Below are 14,275 nucleotides of genomic sequence, written 5' to 3' on the forward strand. Positions count from 1 at the left end.
AATAATAATAATAATAATAATAACCGCCGAAAAAACAAAAGAAAACTGGCCTTTAAGAAAAAAAAAATGCTGGATAGAATTGAGCGTCTAGTATCTTTGAAGGCTGGCAAATGTATGTGCTCTGGGTTTTAGATTTGTCTGGATTGTAGTGTAATTATGTGATGATTTGTGAGAAACCTTTATAAAGGGGAAAAAAAATAAAATCAATCCATTCTAAATAATAAATCTTATAGAATAATAATCTTCCCAATCCAAGACAAATCTCTATGCAATAAATCTAAATCAAATACAAATATAATCATAAATATGCCCAATTGAAAATCAATGAGTGTGTTTTACTATAGAGTGTTTTTGAATTATCTTCTAATCAATATCATTCTTGTTACGGATTCAAACTCCGACTATTATGGCCCAACAACGACATGACCCAAAACTCAACTCATCCCTCTCATTTTTATGATCTGCTTTCGCCTTTCTGCTTTTCTGGCCATAATTTCAAATTTGTTACACCATATGGATATTCTAACCGTTTTTTGTTTTTAAAGAAAAACTCATTTTCTTCTTCCAACAGCTTCCTCCATTCACCTTCACTGCCGCCAGAGAACATAATGGTTAAAGGATTTTACAAACGACTTCTTCCCTCGCCTCCTGCGGTTGATTTCGTTTCCAGCAATGGCAAGGTCAATACTTGCTTCAAACCATTCTCTATCACTCTTAATGCCAATTTATTGATGCATGATGTGCTTGTACAATTATCAGCGTATAGGTATATATATATATGTATTATAATTACTATTTAGCTTTATAATTTATATAGCAAATACCTGGTTATAATCATGGTTTCTTTGATACTTTCCTCTCTTGTACTTATTACTTTCTATGTAATTTATCTTACTTTATTTTTCTTTTTTTGAAGGATAGAAACTTTTCCTTGAAGCATTTCAAAATGGAACTATGCAAGGCTTCAATAGTTTGATTTCCTATTTCCAAACACAAAGTGAGCTTACTTATTGTGGTCTCGCTAGTCTATCGATGATCTTGAATGCTCTTGCCATCGACCCTGGAAGGAAATGGAAAGGTTAGTTTGCCTCCATCAATGTAATTATATCTCTTTCTTTTATTCGGCAAACTGAGAGACAGAAATTAGATCTTTTGTATTGTTTGATGTAGAGTGCACTGAATTACGTTTTAATATTCTATTTAGTTTAGAATAAAAATAGAAATTGAAGTTACTAAAATACTCTCGCCGACTGTCCTGCCGTTTCGCAGCTTTGGTTTGTCCCCCTTTTAGGAGAAAAGGGATAGAGTTAGATAATAAAAAATTGAGTTAATACTCAAACTTGAAATTTGATCTCTAAAATAATTTAGTCTTTAAATTTTTAATTGACTCAAATTGTATTCTGAAATTTTGATCCTGTCTCAATTTGGCCCTTTCGACTTTTGTTGTTACCGAAAAGCTGACATGACAATTTTAAATGACACGTGGCATTGTACAGTTAGATGATTTAGATGATGTGGCCAAAATGTTCAAGACATCAATTTAACCCCTCACAATTTGAATATAAAACCTAGCGCAGTCCCAATTCTCTCAAATCGTAGTAGTTTCTCTAATCTTGAAGTATGATGTTGAGTTCAAAGTGGCATCCGATGATAATTCTGATTGATGAATTAGTGCAAAACAGAAATTTTATAAAAAATAATAATATACATAAGAGAATATTAAAAAAAAAATTATAAAAAGAATACTGTCTATTATATTGGATTGGAAGGTTGCCCCTTTAGTCAGAATAGGCCTTACCAAACTCAAACCATCCAATTCACTCAATGGCTTTCTTTCCTTAGAACCTTCAAATGGAACTTCCTCCACCTCAACGTGTTTTCCCTTCTTATAATACGATATCTCAATATCAAGAAAAGTAGTGTTTTCCCTTCTTATAATACGATATCTCAATATCAAGAAAAGTAGCATCAGAATTAGCTTTTCTTCCCATTATCTAAAACAGCAAGTACCACAATGAATATAATTCATCAATAAGCATATACAGAGAGCAAAATTAATGAATATAATTCTCTATACAAATCGTTTTCTTCACCCAGCCACCATGCGAACGAGCTCTGCTAGAACTACCTAAGCCTTGGCTGCTGCTCCCCAACTCTTGGAGAGACTACTACGATTTGGAAGAATTGGGGCTACGTTAGGTTTTATATTCAAATTGTGAGGGGTTAAATTGATGCCTTGGAAATTTTGGCCACATCATCTAACTGCCACGTGTTATTTAAAATTGCCATGTTAGCTTTCCGGTAATGGAAAATGTCGAAAGGGCCAAATTGAGGCACGGATCAAAATTTCAGGGTACAATTTGAGTCAATTGAAAGTTTAAGGGCTAAATTACGTCGGGAGTCAAATTTCAGGGACCATTTTGAATATTAACTCTAAAAAGTTAGATAAAGATATTTTTAAAAATAAATATTATTAAAGTTTTAGTCTATGTGTTTCTATTTTCTGGTAATATTGTAGAAATTAAAATTTTTATATTTTGAAATTAAAATATTAATTATCATTTTTAACTACCAAATACAATACTAAATCCTAGCCCTCAGTTCCACTATCCTTAGTAGCCTAATATCTCTTATTACATTTTAATTTGTATGCAATGATAATGTTTAAAAGCAAAAAAATAAAATAATAGAAAAAGAATCACTAGACAACTAACCATCTATATAATACCTGTCAACTAAATTATATAACTTACTTTACTACTTACTACTTTGAATGCCGCAAACAGAGACATGTTCTGGATGAAAAGTGTTGAACCATTCTATGTCGATGCATCAAAATCGATCTATGTATATATTGTAAACTTCTTAATATCTGCATTTCTGATTTGTACTTAGATTTCAAATGATGAAATCCAATCAATGTTGGTTTTCCACTTCTGCTATTCAATATATTTGCCTTTGGAAAATTTTATTTGTGTAGGACCTTGGAGATGGTTTGATGAATCAATGTTAGATTCTTGTGTACCTTTGGAAAAGGTAAAAGCTAATGGCATCTCATTTGAGAAGCTAGTATCAATAGCTCATTGTGCTGGAGCAAAAGCTGAACCCTTTCGTGCAAGCCATAGCACTATCGATGATTTTCGCAAATACGTCACCAAATGTTCAACTTCTGATGAATGTCATGTAATCGTATCATACTACAGAGCTGCTCTGAAACAAGTATGCTGATGGTTTTTGAAATTGTCCTTCCAAATTTTACATGTTTGTTTGATGATTGAATCTGTTTTGGTAAACAACTAAGACAATGTTGGTGCATATATTTTATTGTAATGAAAAAATTCTTAAATTGGCACTGCAGACTGGAGCTGGGCACTATTCTCCTATCGGAGGCTATCATGTTGGCAAGGACATGGTACTTATTTTGGATGTTGCGCGGTTTAAGTATCCTCCCCATTGGGTTCCACTTGCACTTCTTTGGCAAGGCATGAACTATATTGTTGAATCCACTGGACAAACAAGGGGGTAATTCTTCATTCATATTTATTCTTTAAATTTTATATCTATATAGATGGTTTAATTATTAATTTTTTCCAATTGTTCTCTTTTAGGTTCTTGCTTATATCAAGGCCTCACACCAAACTGGACATGCTTAATTTTCTGGTATTGTTATTTCCTTCATATATCAACCCAAAAGTTGTTGTTTTATCCTATAAAAAATATGGATATAGAATTGTTTGATATTTTTTTGTCGTCATATTCAATGATAATACAATTCAGATACTTTCTTTTATGTGATAATCTTTCATCTTTCAGTTTATATGAAACTACTAATTGTGTTGTTTGGTTTTTTTGGAAACAGGATTCAAATTCTTAACGGATGATGTTTCTCTTCTATTACAATCAGAAGATGTGAAAGAATTCATTATGGTTGTTTTTTAGCCACACCACTTCTATCTAATTTTGAGGAATTCATCAAGTGATTGCAAAGATGAAGAAACAAGACGGCAGGGTTGAAGTATTAGCACAAGGAAAAAGCAGGGCTTGTTATTAAGATTTGGTGGATATTCACGCGATAATATCTTCACATAAAAATAGTATTATGGATTATGAGATGGTTTGATATGTTTCACCAAATATGTTTGACTAACCATTTAAAAGTTCATAATGTTATCTTCGTGTAAAGATGTTATCATAGGAGTATCCACCTTCAGTATTTTCCTTAAGAGGTAAATATTCTCGCGATGACAGCATTGTAGACCATTAGATGATTTAATATGTTTGACTAAATATGTTTGACTAACCATCTAAAGATTCACAATGTCATTTTCATGTGAAAATGTTACCATATAAATATTTATCTTAAGAAGCAGATACTCTCGTGATGATATCTTTACATAAAAATAGTATTATAAATCATTAAATAATTTAATATGTTTGCCAAATATATCTGACTTAAATATTCATACACTTAACTTAAATATTCATACACTTATATCTCATGGAAGAGGTATCAAAATTTAAGTATGGATATAGGATTAGATGGGGCTTTTCAAACATGTGTCTTATTTTGCATATCGTTGACTTTTCTAATATAATTCTTACAAGATGTTAGTCCACAGTGGAATGGATGTTATAGAGTGATAATTTATATATGATAGATACACTTCAATTCTTATAAATTAAAGTTAAAAACAATTGATTCTTCTGAATCTTGTCTAATTTACACAATGGACTTGCTTTGTTTTTGTCAAGACTTGTAACTAAATACATAATTAAGTGTTAGAATCTGCATTGTTACTGAATTGATACATGTTTACAACTTCATATATAAGGAACGAAATTATGCTTCGTGAAGCATTGTTTTTAAATGATATAATCTCATTCATGATCAAAGAGGTAGCGAGAGCAATATTCACAAACTATGATGGGAATCTTCTTTCCAATTTCTCTACTCTTGGTTTTTGAACTTCTGCTCAGATTTAAAGACAATTGGCTTGTTCTTGTTATTTTTGCTACTGTTATTTAAATTTGAAGCTGTCTTTTGATATATTTTTTTAATTTTGTAGTAATTAACCCTATCTCATAAAAATTTCTTTGGTTTTCTCTTTGCTTTTTAAGTGTACTTCAAAACTGTATTTTCACCAATTTCTACATGTGGACAAAGGAATGAGGAAGAAATTTTAAATATTAGAGGCAAATAAATAGGACATAAGAATAAAAATAAGCTTTATATAAATATATCAAAGAATGCATAATTAAATATTAGGTTTAATTATTCTGTTAATCTTTATAGTTTCACCAAATTTGTAATTGGGTTCTTATAAATTTTTTTTCTTTCGATTGAGTACATACGTTGTTTTTAATTTTGTAATTAGGTTCTTTCTAGTGTATAAAATGTTAGAGTTAACTGAATATTTCTCTGCAAATTGAAGGTATCCACAATTAAGAATTTAATTAGATCTTTGATCACATATTTTTTGGGAGAAATATTATATTAATTTTAATATTTTTGACATAAAAATGACCTAATTGTAAAATTAAAAGGAATGTAGTTTTTGGACATTTACACCCAAAGGTTTTGACTAAATTCAAACGATGTGAAGAAAAAGACATGAGCTTTTAAATATTTTTGTTGTGTATATAAAAAATATATAATTGCATGGCAAAAGGCAACGCATAGCACCGACATTTGACACAGCAACAATGGTTACTTCTAGATATTAGTGACGAGCGGGACCGCGGCAAAAAACTGTGAATTTATCTTTCAATGATTAGAAAATGACAAAATATGCTCCATTATTTGATACAAAATAAACCAGTACTTTTGTTCAATACTTCATGTTATTAATTAGTAGATACTCTTCAAACGGTAATAAAGATTATGTGTAAGATTTGAAATAAGAATTTTTGGCACACCATCACATAGAATTTAACTTATTAATTCATAATTATTCGTTATATCCCCATATTAATTAATTATTCGGTAAATTACTAGCATAAAAAAATAACAATTATCCCGGTTATAATTTATCATCAAAGCCCTTATTTCCAAGTTCTAGCACAAGAAATTAAAGAAATTAAAAACGTACAAGTTATGGTTTGAAAAGTACATAGCAAGTTGTATATATATAAAGATTTCGTTTCTTTTTGGGTTTAAATTTATGGTGATGTTATCCTAACGTGTCTAGTATTATCAATGTATTAATAAATGGTAGAATGATCATCATTTGTGAAGGTCAAGTGAATTTATTATTATATAGCATGCAACTTTACAAAATAAGAAAGAATGATGTAAATTTTACTACTAAAAGAAACACGTTATAAGATAATCGTTTCTTTTAATTCACGATTTCTTATCCGTATATGTATATTAATTACTGAGGACTACTTGAGTCTTTTAAGCAAAGCTAATACGTGTAAAATGTTGTTATTTTATTTATATTTATTTATTATTTATTATGAATCATTCGTAGGTATCTTTCTATACTGCTGCACATCATATTCGAGTATTTGAAATTTTAAAAGTTGCATGACTTTCTAAATATCGATTCTTGTCACTTTAATCAACCATATGTTGATAGAAAAAGTCCGGATGTCCAATTGTTTTAAACCAATATTTAACCAACAAGTTTATTTTCAAATCATAATAAACCTCTTTATTTTCTAAGAAAATGCATGCATTAAAAGAATTACAAAAATATTATGAGTAATATATAGTATCACCTAATTTTAAATTTAGGATCACCCAAAAGATTCATTTATTGTTCTATGCGATAGAAAATCTTCCTTTGCCTAATTAATTGCATGTTCTAATGACTTCAGGAAGATTCAAGTATGTAAGGCTAAACTATCAATTTTGCTGACAAAAAAAATTATTGATAACCATTTTTTTAAAATAAAATTGATAAGAATAACTAGATATTATGTTTGTATATATATGTTAAAAACTTTAGAATTTAGATTTCTACAAGTGTGATTAGAGAAATTAGACTTTTTTATTTTTTAAATTTAGTGATTTTATGTTAAATAATTAAAAAAAACGATAAACAGTTATAGAGATCACATTTTATTTCTATTTTTTTATGTATATTCTATATTTCTGTATAATTATCTAAATGTTTTCACTGTTTTCACAATTGAATTTAAATAGAAAAAATAAATTAAAATTAAAATAGAAACAAAAAAATGTTAAAATTGAATATAAAGAGAATTATTCTATTTTTTATTTAATATATTTAATGTAATAATAAGAAATGGACTCAATTAACCTAACTTGTTCAGACCATAATTTGAAAATTGAATCAAACGGAATCACTCAACCTTGTATACTCAATTCCCCAATACAATATATAAGAGTGGAATTTATTCAACCTCATTTATCCATACCAGAATTTTATCAGAAAATCAAAAAGTTTTTTGACACTCTTTTAACCACTCTATAGTAGTTACAATAGTTTAGAAGGTATTTATATTTTTTTTTTTAGTTTAAAATAAAGAAAATCCTAAATCCACTAATATAAAGCTCAATTTAATAACTAAACAAACAAAAATCAAAATATACAAAATTAAATTGAACATTCTGATATTTAAAAATATAAACTAATAACTATTAAATAATAATTGAACTCTTCGTATTACGAACATTTGAAATATATATCTTTTGTATTAGATCACAAATTATTTACTAAATACAAAAATCGTTTATCACTTCTAGAATGAGTAATATTTTGTTATTCTTATCACATTTTTATATTTTTGAAAATTTATTTATTATTTATATTTTTTATAATTAATTTTTTCAGTAATATTTTTTTAGTTACCTATTCTGTAAATATAAGAGATTAGAAAAAATTTTCTAAAGTAAATAAAATTATAGAATAATAAAATAAGAAGTCAATTATCATTAGATTTGTAACTTCTGTCGCGTGTAAATTTTATTATTTTAATTTAAATATGACAATTTTTATTTTTGTTTATTTTACTAATTTTTTTTTTATTTTAGAAGAGTTTAAACCAAATAGCTAGTAAATCCCAAAACTTAACCTTTTGTGCCAACTACAATGAAGAATACAAATTTTTAGAATTAATTAAAAAAAAAGACTAAATTAATTTGAATAGGTGGAATTGTCAGTTTACTTGTTCGTTTATACAAGTATTAAGGTAACGTTTGTTTTGAGATACTGGGACAGAGACTGAAACTCAATATCATGTTTGTTCGTTCAGAAACTGGTACTAAAAATTTCTGTCTCTATCTCTAAAATTTCAGTATTTCAGTACCTGCAAAAAGTGAGAATACAGGGGACTGAAATTTTTAGAGACAGAGACTGAAACTTTAATAACATTTTATACCTAAAATACCTTCATTTCAAGTAATTAATTTCAATTTTATCTTTTGTACAAATTAAATCAGAATTTCATTCTTATTTTAATTTTTGTCTCCCACTTTACACCAAACAAAATACTAAAATCTATTTATGTTTCTGTTTCTTAGTCTCTGTCTTTCAGTCTCAATTTTTCAGTCTCTATCTCTCCATCAAATGCTATCTAAAAGTTTAAATCTCAACTCCGTAGTCATCGACATACTTTTAAATAATTTGAATTTGCAACGAATTATTCCTTAACTTGTTAAACTAGAAAATACAGTTAAAAAAAGAAAAAAAAAAGGAGATTACATAGTTTTTTTAAAAGGAAAAAGGAGATAAACGATTAGTACCACAAAAAAAAAGTGGGAAAAAAAAACGCATGGCCACGTATGGTCCACACTACTGATTGCGATATGGTGGCATGCGAAAGAAAGATTGATATCTCCAATTTCAATTAATTAATATTTTCCTCTTAGCTGGAGAAACTAAACCCCCATTTTTCAATATAAATAAACCCACTCATATGAAGCAGAAAACACAAAACACACTATTCTTCACACTCTCCTCCAAAGATGGTGGCTCCAAAACCATCTCCACCACTGTTGCTTACAACTTTGGTGGTTGTAATAGTTGGCTCAACAATAATCCAGTGTGGCGCGGGTGCAGGGGATCTTGATGGGGTGCATTTTGACACGGGGGGTTTGAGCAGACAAGTGTTCCCAAAGGGCTTTGTGTTTGGAACAGCAACTTCTGCTTACCAAGTTGAAGGTATGGCCGACAAAGATGGTCGTGGCCCCAGCATTTGGGATGTTTTTATCACTAAACCAGGTAAATTAATTCAAATTATTACTCTCATCACTATATTATTCTATTACTTATGTGCTTTATATTCTGGTGAATGGACAGAATAGTGATGTTAGTTTAGCAACAATTCTCTTTACCAAATTCTTGTAACTGTTGTCTTGAGTAATGCAATCAGAACATTTCAATTATTTTTTAGGACTTAAAGATAATTAAATGATATAAAGTAGTGAGGATTATTACTTGTTATTCATAGGCTAAAAGTTAATATATTGTCTTATTGTTTAAAAAAAATAATATATCTATAAAAAAATCAGTTACTAAATCCATCTAATATATATTTTTATATTTATAGCTGATATTTTATATACATATATTATTTTAACGTTGAAATTCTGTCAAAAGTTTTGGTTATGTACTGCTAAACCCTTATTATAATTTTCAAATTATACTTAACTAGTGTCCAATCACTGTCCGCTTTTAACATGATTTGCATGTTACTTAAAATATTTTAGAATACCTTTCCCTTTCAAATATCTTTAATTAGTTTGAAAATGTATGTGAGAACTGAGAAAAGTCCTTTTTTTTTTCTTTTTAAAAAATATAGATATTAAACAATAAATATTTTTAAAATATTAATATTTTAATAATTTTAATCATATATATTTTATATATTTTTTATAATTAACATTAATAATTAAAATCATTAAAACACGAATATTGTAAGAACATCACATCATATCACCTCGATTTCATTAAAAGAAATACATATTAATTCATCATTCTTATGTGGGTATGGATATTGGTGCCTTATCAAATTAATAATGACGTGTAACATAATCCAGTCATTTAATTGGGAATGAATGTAATCACCCAATCTTACAAGAAAGAATGTAATCCCCCAATCTAATAAAATCTCCATTATTTTTCTTTTCTTCTTCCACGAATCTCCAACATTGCTCTTATCCTGAAAATAAGTTGGCACGCTATTGCTTTAATTATTGGACCCATGTATTTAAGAAAGAATATTTTATAAACTAAAAAATTGAGAAATTGATAAAATGAAAATTGTTTTAATTTTTGTTATTTATGAATTTTATTTTTAATTTAAAAATAACTAAATACTAATTTTATTGTATATTTAAAAACTAAGAATTACTCTTCTTCTTTAGTAATATATATAAGAATTTATCTTAATGAAATGAAATTCATAAGCTCACATTGTTTTTTAAATTGGAAACAGGGATTGTCGCCGGTAACGGAACTGCAGAAGTTTCGGTGGATCAGTACCATCGCTACAAAGTAAGTGCCAATAATTGAATGAAGAATGAACCAAGTATCAACACATTTCAATAAATTTTTAACTCCAATTTTTTATAATGTATGCATTAAATTCAGTAGGCCCAAAAGCTATTTGTATGTTTATAAAATAATGCTTCCATTATACAAAAAAAAAAAAAAAATAATGGTTAAAAAAAAACAAAAAACAAAAAACAAAAAAATACACATGCCGAGTGAAGTATTAAATAAATCCTGGTAACACTTAAAATTATATGAAATGATGTAATTAACATAATATTTAATTATTTCAACTACATTTAAGGTATTTTTTGAAAAAAAAATTATTATTATCTTGATATTAGAGTTGAATAGTTTATCTTAAAATATCAGTTTTTTTGTTAAATGTTTTTCAATAGATAATTAGAAACAGTATAATATACATGTGCTATATTTCAGGGTAAATTTTAGTGTTCAAAGCCGTGACATTGAAGATATTTGTAAAAAAGAAATGATATTTGTACTATTTAATTTTTATCTATATTTTTTATATTTTTATGCTATAAAAAATAAATTGTTTTTATCTCTTCTCATTTTTTATTAGCCTACCGATTCTCAATCTCGTGGTCAAGAATCTTTCCAAGTAATTATTTTGTTATATTTTCCATATTTGATGAAAAGTAGTATAAGAACAGGAAAAAAGAAAGCTGATGAAGTCTATAATTAACCAATTATAATTGTGCAGATGGAACAGGCGAAGTAAATTGGAAAGGGGTAGATTATTACAATAGGTTGATCAATTCCTTACTTGAAAAAGGTAAAATATCTATGTCTATGTACATAATATATTTTTGTCAATTCAAAAGAAGTTATTGATACTCTAATCTAAATGATAAATCCTTACTTAAATGAGGTGTAATTAAATTGGTAAGGTGAAGCCACCATAAATAATCTTAAGTCTTTAACCTTTGCAGGCATTACTCCATATGCAAATCTCTACCATTATGACCTTCCTCAAGCTCTTGAATTGAGATATAATGGATTATTGAGCCACCAAGTAGTGTAAGTACCACACTTTTTTTTTTCTTAAGCAACAATTTTGATGGTACTTGTTACTTATGAATGTATAAAATTTGGCACAGGAATGATTTTGCAGATTATGCAGAATTCTGTTTCAAGACATTTGGGGACAGAGTGAAGAACTGGATGACATTCAATGAACCAAGAGTGGTAGCTGCTCTTGGCTATGACAATGGCTTCTTTGCCCCTGGAAGGTGCTCAAAGGAATATGGGAATTGCACTGTTGGAAACTCAGGCACTGAGCCTTACATTGTTGCACACAATTTGATTTTGGCACATGCAACTGCTGTTCAAAGATACAGAACCAAATACCAAGTGATAACAATTTCTTTCTTTCTTTCTTTCTTTCTTTTTTTTCTTTGATTTGAATTGCTATGAAGTTCTTATGTGGTGGATGAATGTGCTTTTTTGTTTCAGGAAACTCAAAAGGGTAGGATTGGAATTCTCTTGGACTTTGTGTGGTATGAGCCTCTTACAAGATCCAAGGCTGACAACTATGCTGCTCAAAGAGCAAGAGACTTTCATGTTGGATGGTATAGTTATTAATTTAGAATCTTTTGCATTTTCACATTAAATCATCGCCTAAGTATGTTCAAGTAAAGTTCTTAGGCAGATACAGAAATTGGTTAAAACTTAAAAGTCTTTCCCAAATTATGTTTATGTTGTCCTATTTTGAAAAGTGTTTAATTTTGATCTATTAACAGTGTAATATGTTTTACATAGTCATTCATCAAATCCATTCTTTTGGATGACCATTCACGCGATCCATATATAATAAGCTAGGTATTTTTGCTGACATGGCCTTACGTACTACGTATTAGATACACATGTAAATCTATTTTACATTATATATCAAAATTAAATTCAAAAGATACTTTTTATTTACTACATCTCTCTCTCTCTCTCGATAGTAACCAAACACTATCTTAATGTTGTGCTTTTTCATATCAATACAACAAAATTCTTAGTTTTTGTGTCAATTTATGACTAGAAATTGTAGTCTCTCATATATTTAATAAATGTTGAAATTCACATACAGGTTCATTCATCCCATTGTATATGGAGAGTATCCAAAAACCATGCAAAACATTGTTGGGAACAGACTCCCAAAGTTCAGTGTGGAAGAAGTTAAGATTGTGAAGGGTTCCATGGATTTTGTTGGCATTAACCAGTATACTACTTACTACATGGCTGAACCCCACCTATCAAAACCACCAAAAGTTCCAGGCTACCAACAAGATTGGAATGTAGCATTTGTTTGTAAGATCCATGCTTCCCTTACAATTCAAAACAGAAAAAATTACACCGATTTCTCCTCATATTTAAGTTGTGAGAAAGTATAAGAAACTAACTTTTAGAGAGTTTATAATTGAGTGGTGCAGGACTAAGGGTTTATGATTTAAGGTCTATAATTTAAAATAAGCAAAATAATTTAAAAAAAGATGGCTAATGTTGGCTGAAAAAAAGTTGTTTTCCTAACATTATTCTTAAGTTATATGACACTCGACATCCTAGGGAAGATAGTTTAATTTATCTTTTTGGTGTTTTTTGTTGCATTTCTTTGATTAATGTTGATTTTATGTAACTTGGCAGATGCTAAAAATGGGAAACCTATTGGTCCGAAGGTAAGTTAGAAAAAGTGGTACATGTTCAATTTATAAAATTAGAAGTGTATAAAAATCATGCATTAATATTGTCATGAAATTGAACTGTGCAGGCATATTCATATTGGCTTTACAATGTACCATGGGGATTGTACAAGGCACTAATATACATCAAGGAGCGTTATGGAAACCCAACTGTCATCTTATCTGAAAATGGTAAACACCATAAGCCTACTACTTTGTGGTTTTGTTTCTAATCTTTTGATTAATATCCTAATTTCCTCAGAGAGGATCGAAGACACCATCGTTCCTCGATATTTAAAGATGAAAAATTGTCATTTATTATTCAAAAATGATAACAAAATTGATCTTAATATACATAATCCATACACTAAAAGGAGGATTACGCATTTAGCTGTTTTAATGGTTAGGGATGAATTTGTCATTTTCTTCTTCCACCATATTTTTGTCAAGAATGCAATCTAAGATTTTATTGTAAATATATGTTATTTCCTTCGGTACTAGTGTTGTACTTGTATCAGAGAAAATAGAGATTTTACGTGGAATTGAAAAGTCAAACATAACACATATTTTGAAAAATCGATTCACTCATTTAAAATCGTAATATCCAAAGATTTTAAGAGTTAAATCGAGATTCTAGCAATATGTATGTACCTATTCAACATGATATCTAACATAGTTTATGATTTGTAGGAATGGATGATCCGGGAAGTTGGACTCTACCAAAGGGCTTACATGACACCACAAGAATAAATTTTTACAAAGATTATCTAACTCAATTAAAGAAAGCAGTGGATGATGGAGCGAATGTAGTTGGATATTTTGCATGGTCATTGCTTGATAACTTTGAATGGAGATTAGGGTACACATCAAGGTTTGGAATTGTGTATGTTGATTTCAAGACCCTTAAGAGATACCCTAAGATGTCAGCATATTGGTTCAAGCAACTCCTTACTAGGAAGACTAAGAACTAATGAAGAGCTTGGCAACAATGCTTCTTGATTCACCAATTAAGCTTCTATAGAGTATCTTGTTCCTAACTTCTTATGTGGTTTGCCTATGAGGTTTTAATTATATATGTATGCGACTTGAGTATATGCAAATAAAATGTTTCTTTTATGTCACTCT

At 28.8% G+C, this 14,275-nt stretch overlaps 2 protein-coding genes across 2 annotated transcripts; both read left to right on the forward strand.

The window, feature by feature from the left end:
• On the forward strand, positions 324-4,375 carry LOC107642091 (glutathione gamma-glutamylcysteinyltransferase 1-like). The gene is made up of 6 exons (XM_016345409.2): positions 324-680; positions 922-1,078; positions 2,981-3,219; positions 3,359-3,522; positions 3,609-3,660; positions 3,860-4,375. The coding sequence occupies exons 1-6, from the start codon at positions 423-425 to the stop codon at positions 3,872-3,874; spliced, it is 885 nt and encodes a 294-aa protein (XP_016200895.2). The 5' UTR covers positions 324-422; the 3' UTR covers positions 3,875-4,375.
• Positions 8,877-14,271, forward strand: LOC107644224 (beta-glucosidase 44-like). Its single transcript, XM_016348036.2, is given in 11 exon segments — positions 8,877-9,191; positions 10,408-10,500; positions 11,047-11,085; positions 11,188-11,259; positions 11,417-11,504; positions 11,585-11,837; positions 11,940-12,055; positions 12,562-12,782; positions 13,116-13,147; positions 13,240-13,342; positions 13,841-14,271. Coding segments are annotated over 11 exon segments (1,554 nt in total). The 5' UTR covers positions 8,877-8,935; the 3' UTR covers positions 14,122-14,271.

Source organism: Arachis ipaensis, chromosome B05 (assembly GCF_000816755.2).
Source record: "Arachis ipaensis cultivar K30076 chromosome B05, Araip1.1, whole genome shotgun sequence".
Classification (NCBI taxonomy): Eukaryota; Viridiplantae; Streptophyta; class Magnoliopsida; order Fabales; family Fabaceae; genus Arachis; species Arachis ipaensis.

Excerpts from the sequence above, each read along its gene's own strand:
- LOC107642091 (XM_016345409.2), top strand. The coding sequence starts at position 423 with ATGACCCAAAACTCAACTCATCCCTCTCATTTTTATGATCTGCTTTCG. Across the intron at positions 1,079-2,980 it reads CCCTGGAAGGAAATGGAAAG|GACCTTGGAGATGGTTTGAT; the intron begins GTTAGTTTGCCT and ends TTATTTGTGTAG. Across the intron at positions 3,220-3,358 it reads ACAGAGCTGCTCTGAAACAA|ACTGGAGCTGGGCACTATTC; the intron begins GTATGCTGATGG and ends TTGGCACTGCAG.